This window comes from Lutjanus erythropterus, chromosome 18 (assembly GCF_056507025.1).
Source record: "Lutjanus erythropterus isolate fLutEry1 chromosome 18, fLutEry1.hap2, whole genome shotgun sequence".
Classification (NCBI taxonomy): Eukaryota; Metazoa; Chordata; class Actinopteri; order Lutjaniformes; family Lutjanidae; genus Lutjanus; species Lutjanus erythropterus.
Genome location: NC_139334.1, coordinates 14,926,449 through 14,952,401, shown reverse-complemented (window position 1 = coordinate 14,952,401; position 25,953 = coordinate 14,926,449). Strand labels below are relative to the sequence as shown.

Genomic DNA, 25,953 nt, shown 5'->3' with positions numbered 1-25,953 from the left:
TTAATAAATAGTTAATAATAAATAGTTTAATTGAGTGTTTCTGGTACAGACTAGCAAGGGCAATAACATTTAATTGACCAGTTGACTTATGGTGTACATCTCTAGTTTTGAACACCTGTTAATGTTGATTTTCAGCCAGTTTTACGGCCGACGACTGTACTATTTTGGCTCACTTTCATTGCTCTTATTAATGTGCCAAGCATCAAACAACAGAGAGACAAAGATGGTGACTTGCTGTTGAACCCAGTGGAGCAGCTAAAGGGCCTGATATTTCCCAGTTGGAAGAGAGCAAAGCAGAACTAGACTAGAACTAGAACTGTACATGGACAGCTATGAACAGCAGCCATGAATACTACTTTTTTGGTGTTTGTTTAGATGACTTGGAAGTATTACTGCATCACTACGGTCACGACTCTAAATGAATAATAATGTTACTCCGTGTCTGCTGGGTGTGTGACTAAGCCCTATCAGCTTACAAGGTTACAAGTTTATAACAACCAAACAAACATGTAGATCGGATCTATGCAGGTTGTTTACTACATTTGACCTCCCTGCTCCTAACTACAAGAAACAGAGAATTAATGTCCCATTGGTCATCTTGATCATTACTGGTCATCAAAAATCCAGTCTGGCTTTGTATGTAGGAAGTTAATTTCACCATAAAACATATTTATACATGTAATTTGGGTCTGTTTTTTGTGGCATGGCCAGTGAGGCATGTCCAGTGGCCGAAGCCTGGAATGGGCCTCTGGTGGTCTGTTAGTAATGAGAGTGTGATGTCAGGCCTGCCTGGCCCTGTGATAGGTGCTGAGCCCTCTGGTCCACTCATGAAAAAAGATGTTGCCCTCTTCTTCATTTGTCCTGCTTTAATGAGAACACAGTGTAGTCAGCAGCAGAGACAGAGAATGTGTGTGTGTGTGTGTGTGCGCGATAAGCTGAGATGGTGCTGTCAAAGACCGACTCAGAGTCAAAGAGCAGCACACAGGAAAGAGAGAGATGTAGTGGTAGCAGAGGGGACTTAAACTGATAGTACAAGCATACTGTGATTATTAAATCCTTATAGCCACTCATTAGATGGTTTATAGGGTTAAAACAGAGCAGTAATTACTTATAATTGTTTTGTAAGATTTATAAAAGTGGACATTGTTCTGTGAAGTGGAAAATACTTGAATGAAAGGAGTGCACAGAAAAAATAAATGTACAAAAAATCACACTGGTTCTCAAGTAGTACAAGTAGTTCTCCCCCTGTAGATACAAACCCAAACAGGCACACACATGTTCTTTGCATTTTTCCTTGGGAAGCAGGTTTAGGCCATGTAACATTTTCAATATAACATTTCATATGCAACAATATTTTTCATATAACACGACTTGATAATTAAATTACGAACTAACGTATTATATAATTAGATATACAGAAAAATACATGTTGGTTTGTTTAAGTGGATTAAATTAAATAAAGATTCATTTTGCCCCTAGAATCAATCTCATAATCATTGTTACTGTTTTAGTAAAAAGGTATTTAAATCCACATGTATTTCCAATCCATACACTAATGTATAGATTAATACCAATATGTTGCAGGCAAAACACCCACATTCTTCCCAAAGGAGGATCCTTTATTATATAACAGCCTGTACCAATTATTTGCATCATCCATAATAAAAAAGGTTTAATTATATTATAGTGCTCACTGACTCATTCATCAGGTTTACTAGATGAAGGGAGGGAAAACTAGATTAGTAAATATTGAACAGGGCAATCAACATATTACCATTCTTCTGTAGGTGTTCCTTTTTTTAAAAAAAAAAAAACCTGTATATAAGAGAATATTTACATGTCCAGTTGTAATTCAACATAAGTGTAGTAAAAACTGTCCTTGCATTTCAAGCTACTAAACGATGAAGATCAACGTCAACATGGATAGAGGATAGAGGTTTTTCGATAGTGTTGTATGAAGTTCAACACATATTTGCTGCCTTCTTTTGCTAATGTTAAATATTGGAAAGCAACAGACAAAAGATCTGCACACTCAGTCAAATATGCATCATACATCATCCAGGGAAAACATTTGTCATTAAGAACTACTATATAGAAAATTACATGAAAAAATAGTATTATATTTCTCACCCAAATTTTTTTTTTTCAATACAGGCATGTTCAGAAAAGTATGCATGTAAGCAAAAAGACTGAGAATTAAGAGAGAGGTAGCATCAACAGATACAGACTTTTGAGAGAGACATATAAATCTGTAAAAGTAAAAAGTCTGTCAATCATACTTAGAAAAATGTTTTGTTTTTTCTCACTATAGCCACTTACACAAAGGCTTTGTGAGGAGACTGACTCTCATTGAAACAGATCACAATCACCTGAGTGATTAATGTGTTGTTTTTATATTTCCCGTTCTGCTTTGTGATGGTGATTTGAAAATGCCTGACGGAGATCTTTGTTAGATTGAAATGTTTCTCAGTTAAATTTTCTGTGAGTTATTACTGCCAGTGGAGGAAGTAGTACTGAGAATTTGTATTCCAGTAGAAATAATGTTATATTACTGAAATATTACTCATTTAAGAGTAAAACTAAAAAAAAAGTGTTAAAAATACAAAAGTAAAAGTACCAAACATTTCTCTCAAAAACTACTTAGAGTACTAGTCACTTTTTAACCAGTGATGCTTAATGAATAATCAATAGCAGGTCATGGTCACTTCTGCAAACCTGTGCCTGCTGCAGTGTCTGTTTTTTCTTGTCAGTCTGCTATGGCTTTTATTGGCTCGTTTGCAGTTGGAGAACCTTAAGCACCGCCCTCCTTAGTTACTGTTGCTACACCTGCCAAACTTTCCATTCTGTTAATGTTTCTATCGGACACGTTTTAAAACAAGAACCCTGTGAAAATGTAAATGTAAAGTTACTTAGCAGCTGCATACATGATGTAACATTAATGCTAAAAGACTGAGGGTAAAGCCAGCTTACATAGTACATGCTTATTCAGCAAACATTAGTTGGATGGTGAAATACTGCAGGTATATCTACATGATAGATGACAGAAATACACTCAAAAATGGGAAAAGGAAGCACAGGAAGTCAATTAGTACAGCTAGCCTTGAGATGGGTCACCCAGGCAGACCAGCCGGACCGCAACCGGGATAAGGGCTAGTACAGCTTTTGTTTTTAAAGCCAGTGTCCTTGTTGTGAAACTCACAATGAATTAGCTTCACTGGTACATAAACATGCTCTGATCGCTAATGCTGAGATATTGATTGCAGGTCCTTGCTGCAAATGGCTTATTAAATAAATGCCAACATGAGTGAATGGGAGGGTTATTTGTGGCTGGCAGAGGGTGAAATATAATTTACAGGGCAGGCTTGAAAAAAAAAATCACAGCTTTAGGTTGTGAACTCATCTCTCTATAAATGCAAGGAATCTCTGTCCGTCCTTCCAGCTGGCTGTGTCTTACATATCTCAAGAACTGCTCATCTGATCTACTTCAGATTTGGAAGGTTTGTCACTGGGGACCCAAGTAAGTGTAGTGTTGAATTTGGTGCAAATTGGACAAGCGATATGGTTAATATTAAAAAATGTCTAATAAACAGGTGAACGTCTGCTCTGCAGCAGTGGGGGATGGGATTCATCAACGTAATGACGTAACTGACAACGGCAGGTTTTAGACACTAGAATCTTAATTGAGATTCTGATTCGGCAACATCAAGTGAAATGCTGCGCACATAACCAGTGTTTGGTTAGATTTCCAGCCTGGTGAACTGCTGGAAAACCACCAGCTGTTTTGTGTGATGACTCCCAGCAGAGAGAGGGAGAGAGAGAGCGCTCAGGTTGAGCACAAGACAGGCACAAACAGCTTGAAGGATCATACTTTGTAAAGTAAAAAACTATACCGACATACTGTATGAAGGATATATGTAGATGGTAAATGCAGACATTTAAGCTTCTATTACAAAATATAACTGCCAGTCAGTAATCACTGATATCCTGCAACAACTCTCAGGGGTTAGACAGTAATTTACTTTCAAAATCCTTTAAACGCCTCAAATCAAGGCATCCAAATTCCTGGATTAATTAACAAGACAACTTTATATTCACCACGAATGAGACAGTAATCTCCCTTGATTAACACGCACTAATCTACGCTATGAAATCCCTGAGATACACATGACAGGTTTGGCTGCCCCAGAGAGCAATTAATCTGAGGGTCAGAGGTCAAGTTTGGGAAGTTGACAGATATTGCTATGTTGCTAACTGAGGCTTTACGATTCCCCCCTGCATTAATGCATACACATGATGCACACAAGTGTCAGACACACACTCTCACTGTGTATACTAGCGGGTGTCAGTAGTGTTTTCTTTCTTAGATACAAGACACAGCAGCTACGTTTTGTGACAACCTTGCACTTCCACTGGTACTGCATGTATCCATCATAGTTTTACAATTAACAGCTGACATTGTCCGGCATGTCTTGAAAATGTTTCTCGCACCAGTACTCCATCAAAAAAAAAAAGAAGTATTGTGAAATGTCAAACTGCATGGGTGCTGGCAGGGAAAATGTCAGCTAAAAATAAAAGCAGTTAGTGAGAAAAGTTTAAAGAAAGTGATATTTTTGGAGGCGCTGACCTATTCGAGTTTAAACCTTGACTCAAATTAGTGAAAGGCATTTAAACCCATGCCAGTGACATTAAAGTGATGGCAGAGCTGCTCTGTCTGTCAGTCCGTTTTGGTCAAGACTTAAATGTTTCAACAAAAGGTGGATGGAGTTCCATGAAAATTAGCATGTCCACCCATTTGTAATGTTGGCATCTCTGCAAGTTTTGTTGGTGCATCTGACATAAATCAAGGCTGGTCTTAACACAGACCGACTTAGCAGTTAGGACCAGGCTTAGTAAAGACAAGTTGGTACAAACCATCCTAGGTTGTTTTTGTCAGTTGTAAAAATTGTTTTCTTTTTTCTTTAAATCACAACGACAGAAAAACATAGCCAACGCTCATTGCCCTGAGTGAATTTAATTTCTAAAAGCAGTTAATGTTACATCTGTTCCCTATACAGTTCATTTCTGAAGACCCCTGATTACAGATGGATGCATAAAAAAACGACATTCCCCCTATAACAATGTCTTAAACATTCTTGGCCTTATTTCCTTATTTCGTTAGATGGGGAAATGGCCTTTCAGTGGTAAGAAAAAATCAAATGGCCATGGGAGGAACTAATTAAAGTCTGCAAACCAAAGAATGCTGTTCAGGTCAGTGTTTTGAAGGAGCTTAAGAAGAAGAGAAGGTGGAGGAGTTATTGTCACAATGAAGGTTATTTGCACAGGAAATCAGGAGGCGTGAAGTAAGAACACCGGCTTAATGGATCAATGTGTGGCTATTGTGAGGATAGTGTGCAGCCTAAGAGATCAACTGTGGGGAACTGAGGGGGAAAGACTGTGGGAAAAAGAGGCAAGATGAAGAAGGTATGGGAAATCTGGCAGGAGACTTGTCCTTAAGTGTAGTGTAAATGAATAATGGGCTTTAAAGGCAGAGTAGCCAAGAAAGAGCAAATGCCGAAGAGAGCAGCACTGTCACTCACATTCCCCACAGCTGTGATGCCTTCAGGCCAGCTGGACTTTCCTCTGAGCCTGGAGCAAAAAGCACCTAAACTCACACTAACGTCATTACCCAGCCATTACTGAAGGAAGACGACAATGTCAGTTTCTTGTATCAGCCTGCTGAAACACAGTGGTTTGTTCTCTTCTTAACCATTACAAGTAGGGCTGCAGCTATCAATTACTATAGCAATCAATTAATCGAATAAGAATTACTTTGGCTTTATCAAAGACTCTCTTGAAATGAATAATTAATCGGTTTCCTTTTTAGAAGACAATAATATTATCTGTCAAAACCAAAACAAACCCTCTGAATATCCCTGCTGTGTTAGATTGGTGCATTTAGGCTCCAAGTGTGACTTTCATCACCTGAAAATTGCTTTCTGGAGTAGTTCATGCATCAATGTGAGAGGAGTGTGCGTCATCATGCTCAAGCTTTCACAAATTGACTGCAGCATTTTATTTTTTGCGGTTATATTATTCTGCAAAATTTGCTAACTTAGGGACATCATAACGAGCCGCTAGAGCTGCACCCTGAAAGTCAAAGCCTTGAATCATCACTCGGAGACCCCTCAGTCAGCGGAGATTATTCCAGTTGAGCATCTTTTTTTTCTTGTCAGTCAGTATGTATTATAATAACATGATAAAACAGATAGAAGTTTACAAAAATACACCGGCAGAACATAAAGAATTATAAATGAAGGGAATCATAAATGTATTTAGCTGGCGCCGCAAAAAACAATCCTGGTGACAACATTGGTGGTGAACTGATGAGAGGAAGTGAAACAAGCAGTTGGTAAACAAGTTTTCACTCTTGTTTTTAAGCTGCGTCATTGCAAACAGAGCAAGACAACAGTGGGCTGTGAACTTTACAAACCGAGTCTCAAAACCACAACAAACCACAAGACTAACTGTGATGGAAGTGGAGAGGAGTGATAGAAACAGGGCGCAGGTGATGTGCTGTCAGCCACTTCAGTCCAGTGCACTGCAGAATGTGCAGGGCAGATAATGCTAGACAGCCTGGAGAGAGAAGGTTTGTCGATGCGCTGATTTTAAACCTGTGACTAAAGAAGAGCACACGCTTTTATTTTCTCTGATGTTTTCACAACTCAGATGATGAAGAAAGGCATTAAAGCCTTACTGGTTAAACAGACAAATGTAAGTTAATATGGGAGTTAAGTGAGGACACTGAACTGAAAAAAGGAACAAGTCATAGAATATTTGTATTGAATATCCAAATCTGATTGGAATTAAAAAATTCTGAGTCAGTTACAGAGATACTAGCCACCATATTATATCCCTAACTAGCCATTCAATATAGCTATAATTAGCAAAATTCTTTACTAGACTCAACGAGCAAACATTAAATGCTAATGTTAATGCTACTTTTGCTCTTTGGACTGGATGTTTTGTGCTCAGATGCTGAAGCATTCACGTTGTGCTATTGTAGCAGGCTAGTATACACTTCCTGTTGTTTTCTCTGGCTGTCTAATCTTTTTGTCCCTCTCTAATTACTGTCTTCCTCCACTTTGAAAACCACGCTATCAAATCACATCCTCTTCATGCCACATGCTCACATTGTGAGTGCGTTGTGTGACAGTAATAATCATCCATATACTGTATGTTGTAAATAGTTATATTGGTTAAATGATGAGTTTCAGTAATCAAGATACTCAAGTTTCTCAAGGAATCATATGAGCCCCAGTTACAAGTTAACATGGAGGCATCTCGTTATTCTGCCCCGTTGGATTGCGTCCGCTCAGACAAGACAGTCAACAACAGCCTGACAAGGGCTTCATTTGCTTCCTGCCCCTGTGCATTCAGAAAGACGAACGAGAGCTCGGGTCAGCCTGTTTAGAGAAAATGTTTGCTGACCTGAAGGAGAAAGAAAGTGCTCATTAGACATCATCATCAGCTGACCTGATTTAGAGTGACCTAAAAATCGGTGCAGGTTGTGCCGCTGCTGCTGTTGTTGTCGTGGTGATCTGTGGCTGACCGATGAGGGTTCAGGCCGGGATCACATTTCTCTCGGTTTCCATCTCAGGTTAACTAACTCCACTCCAACTCTGTGTCAGTGCACTCAGCCAAGCAACACAAGAGCTTTAAATGGGGAATACAGATCCAGTTTTCCACCCATTACTGAGTTTCAATTGCCAGATAGCCGTGACACCAGTTCACATTACAGCACGTGAAGAGCAAGCAGAGATTTTTCCCCCCATGCTGGCTAAGTTAACTGCACATGAGGAGCTTTGTATCCTGCGTTTGCTGTCTTGTTCGGGGATCAGGTATTCTGCTTGGTTTCACATTTACAGTGCAGTGTTACCTCTGCTCATTGAACCTTTTTCACCCTGCTCATCAAACTGAATATGCTGCATTTTTGAGGATAATTTGGAATGAAACACAGACTTTATTTGCTCACCACCGTGCCTATAAAAACTTTACACAACTTGACAACCGTGAACAAACTTGGTGATGAAACTTGGATTGATCAGATCTTACATTATATTCTCCCTGTGCTCTCGACGCCCACTGAAGTAGATCGATGAATCTGTTGCATGTCCATATTTTCACATGTAGAGTCGGGACCAGAGCGGGGCACGTGCTTATTGATTAATCAATAAAGAGCCAGAGGTGCATAGCTGCCAGACTACAACTAATAACAGTTCTGGGATTTAATACTGTCCTCTCTTGTTAATGTAGAACAGCTGTCAAATGATACATCACTGTAAGTGGTGTTTTTTTGTCATGCTATATATAACTCATAAAGATAATTTGTCTTCTCAGGAAGCCCTTTCTCCTGTCATCTTAAGTGAGGATTAGACTTACATCATTTGACAGAATCTTCACTTACCACCAAAAAAAAATAGAAAATCACATTGTCATGTATTTGTCCAGTCTGAGCTGTCTCTTAGTTTAAAGATTTGCTCCATTCAAACTGTTTTTCTTAAGTTATGTCCACCAAAATGCCTGACATTGATACACTGATTTGAATCTGTGTTTCTCACAAGAGAGGTGTTTTCATATTTCTTTACTGAAGGTGGAGATGTCTGTGCACTCCCCTAAAATGTGAGTTTCAAACGTGCCCCGGACATGCTAGATGTGCTAAGTAACAAATTTGAAAGCCAAGCCTAAACAAAATATTAATCATAGTATCAGTAATATCAGAGTATTTTTACACACTTTAAAATGTTTCTGGAAGGGAACTTAGGCTCAGTCAGCCAAATGTATTATTATTATACAGCAGAATACTTACGGAGTTAATATTTGATGTTTAAGCTCTGGACATGTCACTCCCTCCAAACATGCACAGCCTCAGCAGAGCAGAGTGATGATAGCTTCTTCCTCGGGGTAACCCTACAGGTTGATGCCAGGCCTTATGAAATGCTATATGAACTTTTTTTTTAAAGCCAAACCCAATTGTCAGGATTTTTTTCTGCCCTGAGAAGGAATATAGTCTCTGATGCTTCGGGGTCTAGACAGTAATTTCAGGATCTTTTAAATCTTTAAGGCTAAAGTTAAAGGAACAGTTAAACCCAGAATCAAAGGTATGCTACATATATTACCTCTTACCTTTGATGATTTTTATCCTTCTAGATTGTTTTGGTTTTAGTTTTTGAATTTTGATAGAGAGATATAGAAATGTAGAGATTTCTGCTTTCTCTTGAATATAATGGAACTAGATGGGACTCAGCTTGTGATGCTGAAAACACCAAAAATTTACATTTGAAAAACTCAATACCAATGTCTCACTCAGAAATGATGACCTGGTTACTTAACATAAGCTACAGACGATGCTGTCAGCAGTTTAATGTAGGAACTATTATATGCAAGTGCATCACAGTGCAGAAAGAAGTGTGTATCTACTCATGGACAAAAGGTTAGAGCTCAGCTGATGAGAACGCCATTAATGCTTAAATCCTGCCCTGTTACTAGCACGAGCCTCTGATCCATGAGTAGGTGCATGCAAACTCAGCAACTCACACCAACTCTAGATCACTGATACTCAACTTGCAGCCCACAGGCCAAATCTGGCCCCAGATAGGGCGCCAGTTGGTGCTCTGACCATTTCCTTATTCACAATGACAATAAATGGACACTGTTTTTTTCCAAGAAGGAAGTACAGATATGTTAGTTTTGTATGATGGGATAAATCTGCCTGTTAGTGACACAAAGCGCAATAGGATCAGACAGTGAGCTGTGCAGCTATACAACAAATCGTTGAAGAGGAGCAAAAGTTACACAGAAATGTGCATTTCATACTGAAAGAGCTTAAGTATGCACTTCATTCTGTCCCTGATAAGAGCAGCTTATGTTTATGGTTTATGTTTATGAATCATTCCAACATTTCACACTTACAAATGTTACCAAGGCATTTACAAATAAAATACTGTTGCAGTTATTAAATTCAGTAAAGTATCTAATTTATCAGCATCTCTGCACCAAGCTGATTTAGTTAATGTAATTAATAAATCTTTTATTTTGAAAATAAAGAATTTTAAAAATACATTATTAATCAGCCTGTTTATGATATTCATTATATAATTTTTAAATGTTATTATTTTGTTCATTTTATTAGGGCTGCAACAATTATGAACAATTATTTTCATAGTTGGTTGATTGGTCGATGATGTTCTGGATTAATCAGTTAATATTTATTTCCCTGTAGAGTGTCAGAAAATGATGAAAAATGCTGACCGGTGTTTCCCAGCATTACCACATTAATGCTTATTCATCTCTTGCCCTGTTGTAGTATTTTATTCCGTCTTACAGACACACAGTGACAGGGCCCCAACTCACTGATCTTCATTAAAGACTGAGCTGCAATGATACAATCTGTTGTTGTTGTGGCCATGTGAGCTTTATTCTCTGCCAGCACCGTTCTCTTAATAATCTCACATCTCCACCCTGAACAACGCTGTCTTTCCTATTATTGTTCCCTCATCTATCTCCCTGTCCATATTCATTAGTTGCTCTTTCACACACCTCTATGCACAAATGCACACGTACAGTACATGCTGAGTGTTAGCAGTTGCAATGTTGCGTAACTTTGGTTCACAAATAAATCAGATTAATCTTAATTTATTCCAGCAATTGTGAGTCACATATTAATACGTGTGGATGAGCTGCACACAGACATGGCTTTATTACAGTCAGTCTGGTTAAAATGGTTTTGCAGAAGTGCATCTCATGTGTTGCTTTTTGCTAAATTCTGTCCCTGTTAAAATGTTCCACATGTCACTTCACAGGTTTCGCCCAGTGCATGCTGGGAAAGACTCCAGAAACTCTGGCTAGGAATAAGCGTGTAAAGACAATGAATAAATGAATGAGATGTCGTTCTGGACAGTATTTTCCATTACCTCTGCCTTTTGTGAGTAATTTGCTGTTCACTTAGGAAGACCATTATGCTCCAGTCATGACAGATCTGAACCTGTTGCCTCTTTTCTGTGTGTGTCTATCAGGTACAACAGCCAAACATGTGGTGTTCCTGGCTGGAAACACGGCAAAGCACGGCCTGCGTTGCAAAGCCTGCAAGATGAGCCTCCACCACAAATGTGAGAACGGAGTGGGACAGCAGCGCTGCATGGGCAAACTGGTGAGATGCATGTCATAGGACATGGAGACACGATACGGACAGTACATTTGTCTTTTTGCCGTCCACAGTTTGGGGGATTCTGGGCTTTAGGAATATAATTACTGATGTCATTAGCAACCAAAACAGACACATTAGAATTGGCAGTCTGACCGTTTCCCACCAGAATGTGCTTATTCAGAAATCACACTCTATGTGTGAGTGAGTGTGCTGGTACATCTGTGACCACCATCCATCCTCGTCATCGTCCTCATCATCGTTATATCATCACTCTGTCTGTCTGTCTGCGTGTTAAATAATAGTAATGCAAAAATACTGACCCCTGCTCATCTCTGTCAAGCTGCCGTCAGCATAAACCATTAACTCAGAATCAATACAATTACCCGGTACAGCTCCCTAACCACTATTGAAGATGTCACACGTAACAGTTTCATGATGTGCTTGACATTTCAGTCTCCTCCCTGATGTCTCTTTTTTAATACACAAGTCAATCTCTGGCTGCTTGTCAAATTGGAGGGTGTAAAATAATATTTCGAATAATTATCACATCATTAATGATTAAATATTCAGCTTTTACATCGCTAGCAGAGGCAATGATGTTGAGAAAATTTTCAGTATCATAAAAGGTTCGATAGTTTGCAGACTTAATTGATGATAATTATACTGAATAAATGGAACTCTGGCCCTCAATTTGCTGCTGTTGTTAACAGCATGTTTATATTTTCACATAACTTTAGATTATGTGGTTCAAAGGTCCATTGTGTAAGATTTACAGGGATCTGTGGGTAGAAAATGTTAGACATGCTTTCATTAGTGTGTAGTCAACTGAAAATAACAATCATTGTGTTTACCTTACGTAAAATGAGCTGTTTATATCTACAGAGGGCGCAGTCCTCTTCCACAGATGCAGTCATGTTTCTACAGGGGCCCAGAATGAACAGACCAAACACTAGCTCTAGAAATTTCTTTTGCGTATTTTACAAGTTTCGTGGCCACTGTAGGTCTATGCAGTTGAAAAGGTAGGATGAGGTGTTTGCAGTCTGCGAGCTCACAGCTAGATGTGCTAAATCCTGCACACTGGTCCTATAAAGCAGCTAAAAACACGGCACAGCATTTTGAATTTGGATTAACTAATTTGTATGAAGCATAATAACACTTAAAAACTTCTTAAAAATTCTTCAACCTCCAGGCTTATTAACCCTTTACAAACCATATTTTAGCCACTTAAACAAGGCAAAACTAAAAAACAATCTGCATCAGTGCACATTATATACAGAATTTTGTCACCACTTTACCTTGCTGTCAGACAGCCTTTTCTCATGAGACACTGCCAGAAAAGCCAAATATCACTCTCCGCAAAAGCATCCAAAATCGATGGGGTGTAGTATGATGCTGATCTACCCCTGCCTCGATCTGTTAGTTTGTTTGTGTTCTTGTTTGACTGAATGTGAACTCGCCTTTTAAAAGACCAAAGTCACACAAGAACACAGAAAAACTAAAGGCAGTGGTAGACCAGCAACTCCTGTGTTCTGCAAAATAAAATTACTGATTCCACCAGTGGAGTTTGGTTACTTTGGAGAGAGCGATATTTAGATTATATTAAGGGGGCTTCCTGTCAGAAGAGACTGTTTGATGGCAAAGTAAAGCGGTGAAGTGTTCTTTCGTACTGGTACTCCTCTCTGCTTCTTCAATCTGGAGGCGTGCTGACACACATCTACTGTAGTTAATACACTGACTGTTGATAAGTACTTTATACAATCCTACATTAAATAATCCAAACTATCCCTTCAAAATTAGCTGATTTTCTTTTGTTGAGATATAAAATATAAAACTGTGTGAAGGCTGTGAAATGCATCTGTGAGGTTTTGTTCGTCAGTGAACCCAGGAGATTATCTAATTTCAGCAATTTACTTCCCTATGTTGTTTTATCTGCTAATGAACTTTAAATGGGAACCACAATTGAAGAAGCCAGAGCTGATTGGTAGATTTCAAAGATTCTGTTGGCCTGAAAATCAAGGTAATTTATTTAATAGTCAGTACAGTCAGATAAGTCAGATTTCCAGTCTTATTACCTCACAAGTCAGAGGTAATGACTCTGCGCTGTAATAAACCCCCAAACTTAAAAATCATAGACCGAGAGATCAAGCTGTGTTATCATGATTGTACATCGTTTCCCTCTTGGCAGCATGCATTCTGGGGGCCCTGTGCTCATTATTGGGTGATGATAGTTGAGATCAGGGGAATAATATGAGTCACAATCATCATGGCCCCTCATATCATCTGTGGAGCTGCATGACAGTGACACCATTTGGTTGTGGAGCCGGGATGAGCTGAGTGTTTTTACTGGGGAAGGTTCAGTTACAACAGTGAAAGCCAGCACCATTGCTTTCACTTCCTCAGCAGTCAAGCAAACTGGCAGTCAGGACTGAGCTGGGACTTTTTAGTCATTCGCACACATCCCACACTGAACAGAGAGCGGCTGTAGCACTGTCCGGTCATATTATGTGTGATTTCCTACCTTGTTCCTCCACAGAATTTGACTACACCTCCCTTGAGAAAATTTGGCTGGAATTGGTTGAGGAAATCTGGAATAAGTTGAGTTGTTAATCAGCATGAATAAATTTAATATACTGTATGTCATGTGGAGATGATATGAAAAAAATACTGACAGGACAGGCAGCCTTTCTCCTTTCCCGTTGTGACGTCTTTCCACGAGAGGCCTGAGGGACAAAGCTTGAAGATATGATCGGCTCTCAGGAGTGGAAAATGAGGTTGAGAGGTCAAGCATAAAAAAGTGAAGTTTCCCCAGTGGAGTACAGCTCTAAATTCAACTTACTCTAAACTTGGACACTTCTGCAGCCATGCTTGTTTCTCTTGGCTTGAGAACCTTTCAGCAAAGAAATCAAGTTACATCATGCTCTGGATCTTTATAAACCATGAAACCGGTGTGTCACCGTCTTTTCATTGGGTTCCTGAACTCACTGAAACAGTGGCAATGAATTCATAAATAATGCAGTTTAAAACATTTGTGGCATTTAACACACTCGTGATTCATCTGTTTGGTTACATAATATTACATCACTTCAGAGGAAAGCTGCACTTCAAGACACTTAAATCAGTGATTATCAACAATGATCAGCTGATAACACTGTTTTTATGTTTCTCAGAGACAGTAAAGGAAGAGTTGGGTTTTCAGTTACTCACTCAGACAATGTTCTCCTTTTTCATGGCTGCATTTTAACTTTAGAGATTATTTTAGTATTTTAGTCACTAAGCTAACAAAGGTTGGCCACTGACTGGATAAGAGTTGATTTGAGCTTTCCAGAGTTTTTGTTAAGTTGGAGTTTGTAAGAGAAGCTGTACCAAACATGATTAATAATCAATATGTGTCAGTTAAAGTCTGAGTCACAGTTGGAAGCTCTACTACAGTGCACATACGACATAATGCACTAAACCAGCTCCAGTGACACAATTCAGAACATAGTTTTATTCATTCACAACGTCACTTGTGATAAATTAAATGATTCACTTCTCAGTTCTTAATGAATAATGCTTATCATGCACACACAAACAGTAGTGTTTGTCCTGCATAATACTGAAAAACTACAACTTGTCCAGGTCAATAGACCAGAGGTGGAATGTAACTATTAGTTAAGTAGGCTTTTCATGTAGGTTGTTCAAGTATTTATTTTTCTGACAACTTCTTATTTTTACTCCCAACGTTTTAACACGAATATCTGATTTTACATTCCCTACATTACATCAGAACGTGCTCATTAGTTTAGTTTTAATTCATTTGAGGGGAATAATAGATCATTTTTATTTTGCATCTTTGCACACTGCCTTCTCTACATCAAAACCAATTACGATGGAGTGACAATAACACTTGAGAATTCCTACGTAAATGGGACGAAACAGACAGACAGAGGGGGACTCAGAGAAAGGCTGCAGAGAAAAGGTCTCTACTGAATCTGTCAGTGGTCTGAAAGAACCATTTTAGCACTGCAGGACTGATTTTTAGACCCAAAATCCCTGAAAATATGAATCATAAACATGTGAATATGTACAAAAATTGGACCAGTGTGTAGGATTAAGTGGTATCTAGCAGCTAGATTGTAGATTTTAACCGACTGAATGCCACGTGCCTCACCCTCTCCTTGCAGGCGTGTTAAAGAAACTACGGTGAAACCAAAACTTGCAAAAAATACAAAAAACCCTTTCTAGAGGTAGTGTTTGGTTTGTTTATTCTGGGCTGCTATAGAAACATGGCAGTTCCACATGGCAGACTCTACGGAAGAGGACCCGCACCCACTGTAGATATAAACGGCTCATTCCAAGCTAACGAAAACACAAAGATTTGTATTTTCAGGTGTTATGCGAACCATAGCTGTCGGTGTGTCTGTGTCTTGCTCTTTGTGTTCTGTGATTTTCTGCCTGGAAAAAAAGAAAGAAAAAAAACTATTAAGTTTGATAAATGGCAATGGTCTTTATAAACTGCAGCTTGGAAAAGATATCAGTGTTGCACGTGACCCTGCTCTGGGTTGCTTTTGTATACAGGTCTACTTATTCATATACCGACAGTTTGAGTAAAATGTTTTAAAGGAGAGAGGATCCTTGTGGGTGCACTGGATGTCAGGTGTGACTGTGTGGTAATGACAAATGATTTACAAGACTCACAGGTCAGTTAGGAGGCCCTTAGCAGAATTTTGCTTAGGGCCTTGGGAGTTTTAGGGGTACTTCTAAATTTTGTGTTGGCGCTCTAAAAATTTTCAGTTGGAGTGCTACTAGGGGAAAAGACAGTCTGGAGCCCTGTCCTCCATTCCTGCCATATTCTGCCAATAAATCCTCATAAATCTTACAAACTGGACCTTTAATAGGTGCTAATTTCCCAGTTAAAAAAGAGTTATGTGACAATAACCATAGCAGATTAATTGAAAAGTATGAATAAATGAACATCCTCAACTCCTTTATGTGCGGACGGGCGCTAAAAAAAATCAGAAATCACAAGGAGGACACAATAATTCAATTATTTCTTAATTTACAGCTGTTTCAGACTGTGGGATCAGTGGGTTTTGTTTTAAACCTGTACTTGGTTGTATGTATGAATGAATAAATAATTTAGTTACAATGAGCTGTCCTCTTAATGATTCTTGAATAGGAAAAATATTTCCTAACTATCATAATCTAAAATGCTGACACTATTTTTATGTATATAGTCCTTACAAATTTTAGATTTTTTTGTACATCTGACACAACATCAGTGTAGTAAATTTACGGTGATACTGAATCATGTCTTTTGTAGGTGAATGAAACAAATTTAGCTTCAGTAAAATGTTCCCATTTAACCTTTTCCTTAATGAACTTGCCCCCTGAAAAAGTCTGATATCTTAGTCACTGAGAAGGGCCTGAAGAGCTCAAGGGTTGCTTATTTTAGCCGTCTCACCATGAGAAGTGTCAAATGAAGAATAAATCAGGATTGATTTGCGATGCAGATTTCACCACCTGCCACTTGAATACATGACATGTAAACAGACAGAAAAAAGGCAGTCCTATGAGATGTACAGTAGGCCTAATCCTCAGTAGAAAATGTATGTTGTTGTAATCAAGAAACATTCATCGTGTCATAAAGATAATATAATGATAGTTTGCTATCATTAAATGGGTGAATGTTTATCCAGGATTTCTTCCAGAAGGCAAAAACAGAGAGAAAATACCAAAAAAAAAAAAACTAAGGATATACATTAATCATTTACCCAGCATGCTGCAGATGACATAATGTCTGCAGGGATCAAGGAGAATTTCAATCTTCTGTCTTACTTCTTTACTTAAGAAGGATTCAGAAGTGATGTGGACATATTGATTGGATAGGACAAATGTAATGAATATGAATGACGAATGTTTGAGTGAGATGGGAGGCAGACATGACAGGGAGATGAATTGAGACAGTGACTTTAAGACCAGTTTTTCTTGTCAGGTATATGTAACTAATCAGCCCCTCATTTATGATGATCATGCATGATTTAAAACTGCTGCAATTAATATGTTTTCATTAAAATAATAATGTGCTGAAAGTTGAATTTAGTGGAACTAATGTTGCCCCTCAGCTGCGGGGTGGTGCAGTGTCGTGTGAGGTAACTGGGTCTGACGTCATTTTGTAAACATTAACAGCCCCCAGCATCTGTGTCCCACTCCCACCCTCTGTCTCGCGGTCTGACTCTCAAGATGTGTACCAGTCTTTGTCATGCGGTCACCTTTTGTGGCTACTATTTAGTGTCTCTTTCACTAACATTGCTTATTACGCGGCTTTGTTAAATACTCTATTCTGATTGGTCAGTTCTGAGGTCCATTATTTCTGAACAGCTGACCATTGCTATGAATAACAGACTGTTGCTACAGAAGCAGTTCTGATCATAGAATGTGAAGGAGCAATACAATATTTTTTATATAAGAAACATCATTTTTAGATTAGTATTTTGTGTCAATTTATTTATATATTTTATTTAAAATAAGCAAGCATTTATTAAGATAATGTACAGTGAATGAGTCATTACTGCAAAATAAGCCCCAACAGGGTGGTGCAAGACGCTGACATGATGCACGTTGCCAGTTTTGTTCTTTTCCTCCCTGAGTGGAATCATTTTGTTCATTGTAGAAAAATACATGTGGATTATTAATTCATTGGCTTGTAGTTTTTGTTTGTTTTGCTGTCACTTACTTCAACAGATTTCATAAAACATTGCAACTCATACGCTAAATGTGCATGTTTCAGGAAAATGATGTATGTTCTGAATAATGCACCTAGTGAAGCTGCTGTGTTCTGGTAAAAATTCAGTGTTTGTGCTCTTCACATCTCGTTGAATTAGGACAGACGGATGTCATTTGCAAGTTGTATTCACAGGCTGCAATTGGCACAATGCTAAACGTTTACATAACTGGCAGACTGTTGATGTAATTGGTTCATAAAGGTTCATAATACTGTTTCTCTACCTATTTTTATGTATTCCTAAAAACGCATTTTATCTCTGCTAATAATAGTTTCTTAAAATTAATTTACAATTCCCATTTTTAAACAAAATATTTCATTCTGTCAATACATGGTTATTTTAGTATCCATTCTATATTTGTCTCTAATAGTTAATATACAACAGATTAATGATTGACCAGCAAAACAAAAAATTACAAATGGAAGTAAATGATTTTTCAGTTACATACTAGTTGATCCACAACAGGTTTGTTATACATGAATTAATTGGTCATTTTAAAGTTATATGATTAGTTTCTGATTGGTTAAGAATCAATGACATATACATGTGAATGTTTTTTACTTTTCTTGCATCAAATTCTGCTGGCAATTTTAACAATATTAATTATCAATAGATTATAATAGAAGAATGGAATACTTTATTGCCATTGCGCCCGTACAATGAGAGTCTGTCTGCAACTTTGCTTTTATGCTATGAAAATAATAACTAGGCCAAGAATAAAACAGTGCTAGAATGAAATAGATAAAGTAAAATGTAATAAACAATACAGTACAAGTGGTATAAACAGTATAAACTGTGACTGGCAGTATACAGTAGTACAACATTTCAGTCTTTGTTTATCTTAACATTCACAGTTGCCTCTGTGTTCCTCACATTAAATTTCCTTGGTCAATTCAAACTGAATACTTGATTTTGCATTCGTAGTGATCATTTGATTATGAAAATGCACCTTCATAAACCACAGTATTGCACATGAGACTGTTTGACCACCATTGTGTATATTCACTTTTTGTATCTGACACTGTTGAGTCTACTGAGTCTGCAGTGTGAAATATAGTTGTTGTGATTTTTCCAAACAGCGATGTCCGACATCCAGTGTGGCAGGACTTTATCTTGACTGAACAGAGTTATGTGCAGTGTTTCAGAGTCAGGCTGCTGTTGCTGCCTGCAGTGCCGCATGTTGATTCGTCTCTAACATCTGTCCCCTCTCTCTTTTGTCCCTTTCTGTCTCTCCTCAGCCAAAAGGCTTTCGGCGGTACTACAGCTCTCCATTACTAATCCAGGAGCAGTATGGCTGCATCAAAGAAGTCATGCCCATCGGTGAGCAGCTCAGATCTCCACAATAATTTCAGCTGCAGGGTTTATTTTGAGGAGAATTTTTAATTTAGTTTTTCTCTTTTCTTTTTTTTAGTTAAAGTCACATAGTTAAAGTCATATGTAGTCAAGATTTAGTCAGTGCCGCAAAGTTTTATTTTAGTCAGAATTACTGTCAATGTTTTACTCATAATTGTCTCAGTTTCATGATACTCTTAACAGATTTTGCTGAAATATATTTCTACTGGCTGTAAAAGTCCAATGAGCAGTGAGCACATCTCAAACTGTGTTTTGTCATCTAGGCAGAGAATATGTTACTGTATGACACATTCTTTCATGTAGTGTAAAAATGAATGCATCATTATTGGTTTTTAGACACTGATTATGTTTATTACCTGATAAAACAGGTGTTTTATATATTACTAAGGTCTTATGCTAAATTTTCACTTTGAGATAAAATTATTACCTGTACCTGTTTATAAGTTATAAGAAATCAGAAATTATGTTTTAGAAGGAGCAATATGTTACAATTGTAAATTAACTACATTTTTCTCCTTAAAATATAATAATATGTTAACAGAGCGTTGAAATGAGCCCTGAATCCACAGAGAACTTTTTTCTATATATTTAGTCCATAAAAGGAAAGTAACACACATTATGGAATCAATCAACTTACATGATATTTACCATAGCAGGCACTGCAGGACGGTTTGTTGTCAGATGTCGTTTCAAATTGGCTGTGCTTTTTCCACACATCTTTAAAGGCTCGTGGTCTTTATTAGGAAGTTGCACACTTTGCTAGATTTATTAATGCTTTGATTTAACCTATGCTGTCTGCCCAAACAGAGCCAACCATTTTGTCTCGTCTTTATTCGTTCGGGCACAAAGAACAGAAATTTCATCGTAATTATTGTTCGTCATATTGTTTTATTTTTTTTTTTAACTCACGTTGTTGACACAATTTAGTCATGAAATAAAAGGACGTCGATGAATACTTATCGTCAAAATTTTCTGTTGACAAAATTAACACTGTTCCTTTCTGTGTGGGATGTCACGCTCTAAAATCCCCACTCCTGCAGAACCACTTTTCCACTTGAGTTGTTTTATAAGATGTACCTACCTGGTTTTATAGTACTGTAAATCACATTATGGCCGTCCCGAAAGCTTAACATTTGTTTACCATCAGCTTTTATCATGTCTTAATTCTTCTCTAAAGCCTGTGGCAACAAGGTGGACCCTGTGTATGAGGCCTTGAGGTTTGGGACATCGCTGGCACAGAAGGCCAAGAGGGCCAGCGGCTCTGAGTCTCCACACAGAAACTCGGTAAGAAACGAATCATCTGTCATGTCGGGTAGTGTTTGTTTTTACCATGTTAACACTAAATACTGTCACCGTCTTTGTTTAAACCCAATCACAGATAAATTGTACACATAGAAAGTTGTTTTCACCTTATTTTTCTCACCTCATATCTCTTTGTTAAGCCGTACTGTGCATAGAGACACATAAAGACTTGAAGTTCATCACAGTTCAGTATTATATTTGTTATATTTTGGCCTATTACAGCAGACATAGTGTAGCTGATGGTTTAAATAGATACTGCTACTGCCGGGCTGTAAACACTACCAATAAAGGCAGTCTGGTCCAGGCACTGATGAAGGGAAATGTCGGTGCAAGCAGTCATGTTACAGCTCTGAAGATGGACTGGACTGATTGTAGAGCCCCACTCACCGGCCTCATTTCCATCTCTGTGTACTACACAAGGAAATCTGTCTCTCGTAGCTTATCACTTCTAATGTAAGCTAAGCTGTATGTGCAGTCTGGATACATGCCTCCCCATGATGACATCTGAAAGCTGTTGGGTTTGAGCCATCCTGCCCTGTCCTGTGCAGCTGTTAGTGAATGGGTGTGTGTCTGTGTGTGTTGGTGGAGGCTCACAGAGACAATGTGATCCCAACGGGGGTTATGATAATAGTTTCCAAATGCAGACTTAGAAACAGCACGTTGGTTACACAGTGTTGGGAGGGTTACTTTTACTGAATGCATTAGGGACGGGACGATACGCTTTTCTCCCGGTTCGATACTGTCACACAGCTTGAGTGCTGATTCAGTCTGGATTGTGATTCTGTGTATTGCAATTTAAAATTATGATTTATTGCAATTTTTGTTTACTATTTTAACACCTGACCATACACTAGACTGTGTATCAGGAGTCATATTTCTGAGAACAATGATGTCAGTCAGTCTTTTAGTTTTACTTCAGCAGCATCGTTGCTATACTATTTAATAAAAATACTTTTTGAAGTAAACTTTGGCAGTTTCTGCTCATCAAGCTAGTGCCATAAGAAAAACTGAAAACTGCACAAAGAGCCTATAAATGAACCTTTCTTTACCTTCCTTCAGTTGAAATTTCAAACTGTGAAATTTGACTTTGAGTTTATGAACTTTTTAGGACTTGGTTTTCTACCGTTAGCTACAAGATGGACCAAACCAATGCAGCAAAATGTTTTGAATAACAGCAGACAGCTACAATGGCTGCTTGATGAATGTAAACGAAACAGCTGAAAGGAGCCGAAACGGCATGCAGTAACAAACAAACGTTGTGCACACTACCATCTCTGGTCTGCATTGTATTACTGATTTTTCCCACTGTTAACAGACCCAGGGCTCTTAAAAAAAACAAGCCCAGGATGAGGAGAGAACTTTCACTAGTAACCAATCTTCTCATTTGTCTTGGACAAATAATGTCTGCAACATGTAGATAATGGATACAAGGCTTTCCACACGCAAGCAGTGTGCACAAGCACATACCAAGATCTGTACAGCATACACCATCCCTGTCCTTAACATCTGACCCTCGTTAGCATGACGCAGCACAGTCCAATTATAAGTTACCTCAAGGTGCTTTTTCAAATTAGATGCTTGTCCTGTAGGCAAAATGTTCTTTTTTATTTCCAAATACACATTCCTGACAGTGGCAGGTGCACTACCGCTGTCTGCTTATGTGTGAATTTTAGAAAAAAAATAAAAGACCAACACTTAAAGTAATTCCTTTCAATAATTTATTTTTAAAGACAGTGACTGTATTCAGAATACCACCAATTTAAACTGTATTTTAACTGCTGTGAAAATGTAAACAGGCTTGTTTCATCTGATTTCACAGAGAATCCAACCTGATAGCAGCCGTTCAGAATAACTATATATTAACAGGCAATTATCTCTCTGATAGACTTATTTGTTTGTGTGAGTCATACAGAGCGTACTGAGTCTGTTTCGTGACCAGTTAAAAACTCCTTGTAGTACCTTTAAATACACATAAATGCACCATTACTTGTGTTCCATTACTCCCCAACCTTGTTACACTACAGTTTTCTCCAAAATAATGGATTAGTCTGTGAAAGTGGGCGAACTTTAGCTATTTATTTTTTTATTTTTTTTGCCTTGAACAGTAAAGAAACTGTCTCTCTTCATCTGTCTCGATCCATCATTATCTATTTCTCTCGTCTGCCTGATCTTTGTAGACCAGTGACTTGGATAAAGTTCCAGAGGAAGTGGTGGCTCACAGCAGCAGACAGGAGCTGTCAAGAAAACACAGCGATGATGGTGAGTATCCATTGCGGGATGCCGTCTGCATCTGGATCAAAGCCACGCAGTGACACAGGGAAAAACTCACTGCTGTTGCTCTTCCCACAAGACAAGGTTGCAACATCGAATTCTCCTCCTATGAACCATCAAATGAGGTTCATCGCTATTTTCCACTGAACTGAACTCATTCTTTTTGCTTTGACCCTGCTATTGACTACTTTGTAGAAAAAAACGCTAAAGAAACATTTTGACCTCTCTTTTTAATCTGTATCATGTGCAGCTCTTGATTTAGTGGTGGGTGGGTTGTTTTCAGCTGCACAATAGTCTATGCAGTGAAGGGCAAGGCACCGACCCTTTACTACTTTACTGAAGCATTCACTCGGAGCAGTGAAGGCCAAGTTACAAAGGTAGTCCTTGGTGTTTAAAAATGTTATTTGAAGCATGGCTACAGTACAGGTTGAGAATAATAGCATGTGACCAACAAAAGACATGTTGTGCTAAAGCCTCTTTGGTACAGATATTTATTAAGCACAGATGACAAATTGTTTCTGGTGACACCTTATGCAAGTTGTTGCAATACGCCAGTCTACACTTTGTTTACATCTGCCTCCCTGTAAGATCACGTGAGATCATACTCCCTTTGTAGTGTGTAACATGCCGTTGTTTTCAAATCTTGCAGTGTGTCATATTTGAGATGTGTGTGTGATGCAACCTGATCTCAAAATGAGTCGGGATTTTAAAACTCCTGCAGTGCGAGTCAGCTTTAAGGAGACCCATTTGATATTACCCCGTGATCTTTCCACTGGTGTAACTCACGGGGCAACATTTATAATTTTTGTCACTTTCATGTGAAGGTTCTAAAAATAGCAAAAATGTTATGTTTTTTATGTTTCCAACAGCTTTCAGGTGATGCAACCAGGGATTTAGACTTTTAGTGAAATGGTTGTTGATTTCATTTAGTATTTCTTTTTTAATTTATGAATTTTTTTTTCAGTTTTCACAGTCATTGAGAATGGGACGGAGCATTACCACCAGCCAGAAAGAAAAACGGATGATTTGCCGGTAAGAAACAAATCCACTTAATAGTTTTGCATATTGAAGATCTAACGCTGACAAGAGTGTGTGCATGAGCACATGTGTGCATGCCTGAACTGTACTGTTTTTATTTGCATAACCAGGCCCAAAATACACACACATGCACAAACATGACCTAGACATGCATTGAATGAGACACAGTGGAGATGTAGTCCGGTTGTAGGGGTTAGGTTCCTTGCTCAAGGACACAAGGACACTGAGAGCCAGCCACCCTCCAGTTCCTAAGCTAGGTCCTTAAGGACTGAGCTACCGCCACCCCAAAAGCAACAAAATCAGGAAATGTTTTTTCATCAGCAGTCACTTAACACAACTCCTATACAGCTGAAAGTGAACATGAAGCAGTAACATAAAACAGAAAGTACTAACAGCAACACCACAGATATTTATTTAGAAGCTAAGACAGCTGAACACACACAGACCTTTAAAAACATCATTCTCTCTGGTCTCCTGCAGGGACCTGAGCTGAGTCTCATAACACATGATTGTTTGAGAGGAAGAAGTTTCACCATGGGTTGGCTGTGGTCAGCGAGACATTACTGCAGCCCGTTTGGACATGGGCAGGGCACGCTTTGGTTCTAGTGCAGAGATGGTCCATCTCAGCACGACTTGGCACAGCTCGACGCATTATAACTAGTAATAAAACTGCAAATCAACATGGCATGGTTTGAGTCAGCGCAGCCAAAAGCCAAAAGCTCTATAATGGGTATCCATTTTTAGTGAGGGCCGTCTTCATTGGTGGGCCTCTTTTGACAAGAATGGATACACATTAACTGACAAGTATTAGATAAAAATCTAATCTAATTCTAAATCTAAATCTATTGTTTTTTTCAATGTCTTAAACTTGTCCAGCTGTAGTAAAGGTTGTACAATACAATTTGTCCCATTTTAGGTCAATATTTTTGTTACTGCTGGTTAAGAAAAAGTAAACTGAATGTACTATTTTAGTGGAATAGAAAGCTCAAACTGCCTTGTCAGCAACTCTGGTAGCCAATTATTCAGTGTTACTTTTCTCCTCAGTTTTAACAGTGATTGTTATTCTGCATCTCAGACTCTTACGGTAACATGTGTCATTGGTGCAGCAGTCTGAGTACCTCTGAGAATTGACCAATGCCTGAACTCTGTGTGGTCGCTCTGAGAACCGATACCCAGCCAGTCCGTCCTGCGTCCATTAAGCATGCTGCACTCAGCCCCCCTCCCCCTCCCCCGCCTCCATCGTCTCTGCTGAATTTCCCAGGACTGTGATGGAAAACTTCTCTTCCTGCTGTAACAAATCATACCCAAGCTGACACGACCACTGGCCTGCACTGATAGAGAGAAGGCTTGACCTCACAGTAATGTTTGGATGTGCAGCTCAGTGTCTATCTGTGCTGCTGTTTTTATTCCCTACAGTGGAGATGCAGTGCTGATGGTGCAGAATTCATGTTCGGGAAAGAAAAAGGTTAAACCTTTTGTGAATATCTTGCCACCCCCTGCAGTGTAATGATGAATATTTCATGGGCAGATTTCAAAACTGTTCTTTTCCTTTCTATCTTTTTAGCTCCCATGGTGGGATCTGTGCTTTCAGTATCAATGTTCTTTGTGCATATTTTCTATGTGCTGCCATCTATCCTGTTTACTTTTATAGTTTAACATGTTTATCTCTGTTGTCAACAGTGGAAAAAGACCACAGATACTTGGACAAACACAAAAATGAACAAATAACCATACAAGGCAAAAAAACATACACATGCACACACACACACGCGCACACCTATCATCTGCAATACAATCTAGCTCTCCAGTCATCTATTTCTGGGAAGAGACTTGAAGTGCATTGTGTGGTGTTATCAGGCTGGACCGAGCACAGCTGGCAGCGGGGCCGTTTGTCTGTCAGCAGACAGGTCCATTAGCTCGGGCTGGCGGACAGACAGATGGAGGCTCTGCGGGGTAATGAGCAGAGAAAAACGCTCGAAAACTGCTCCTTCACAAGAGACGGAGCCTCCAATTCGAGATGAGAGGTTCACATGCACAAATGGG

At 38.7% G+C, this 25,953-nt stretch overlaps 1 protein-coding gene across 1 annotated transcript in view; it reads left to right on the top strand.

Annotated features, from left to right (window-relative positions):
* The window catches only part of stac (SH3 and cysteine rich domain), a 47,534-nt gene that overhangs the window by 7,465 nt on the left and 14,116 nt on the right, over nt 1-25,953 (top strand). The window contains exons 4-8 of the mRNA XM_084742876.1: nt 11,052-11,185; nt 19,185-19,266; nt 20,477-20,583; nt 22,779-22,860; nt 23,837-23,904. Of these exons, the coding sequence (XP_084599002.1) occupies nt 11,052-11,185; nt 19,185-19,266; nt 20,477-20,583; nt 22,779-22,860; nt 23,837-23,904 (473 nt within the window). The remainder of the gene's footprint in view (nt 1-11,051; nt 11,186-19,184; nt 19,267-20,476; nt 20,584-22,778; nt 22,861-23,836; nt 23,905-25,953) is intronic.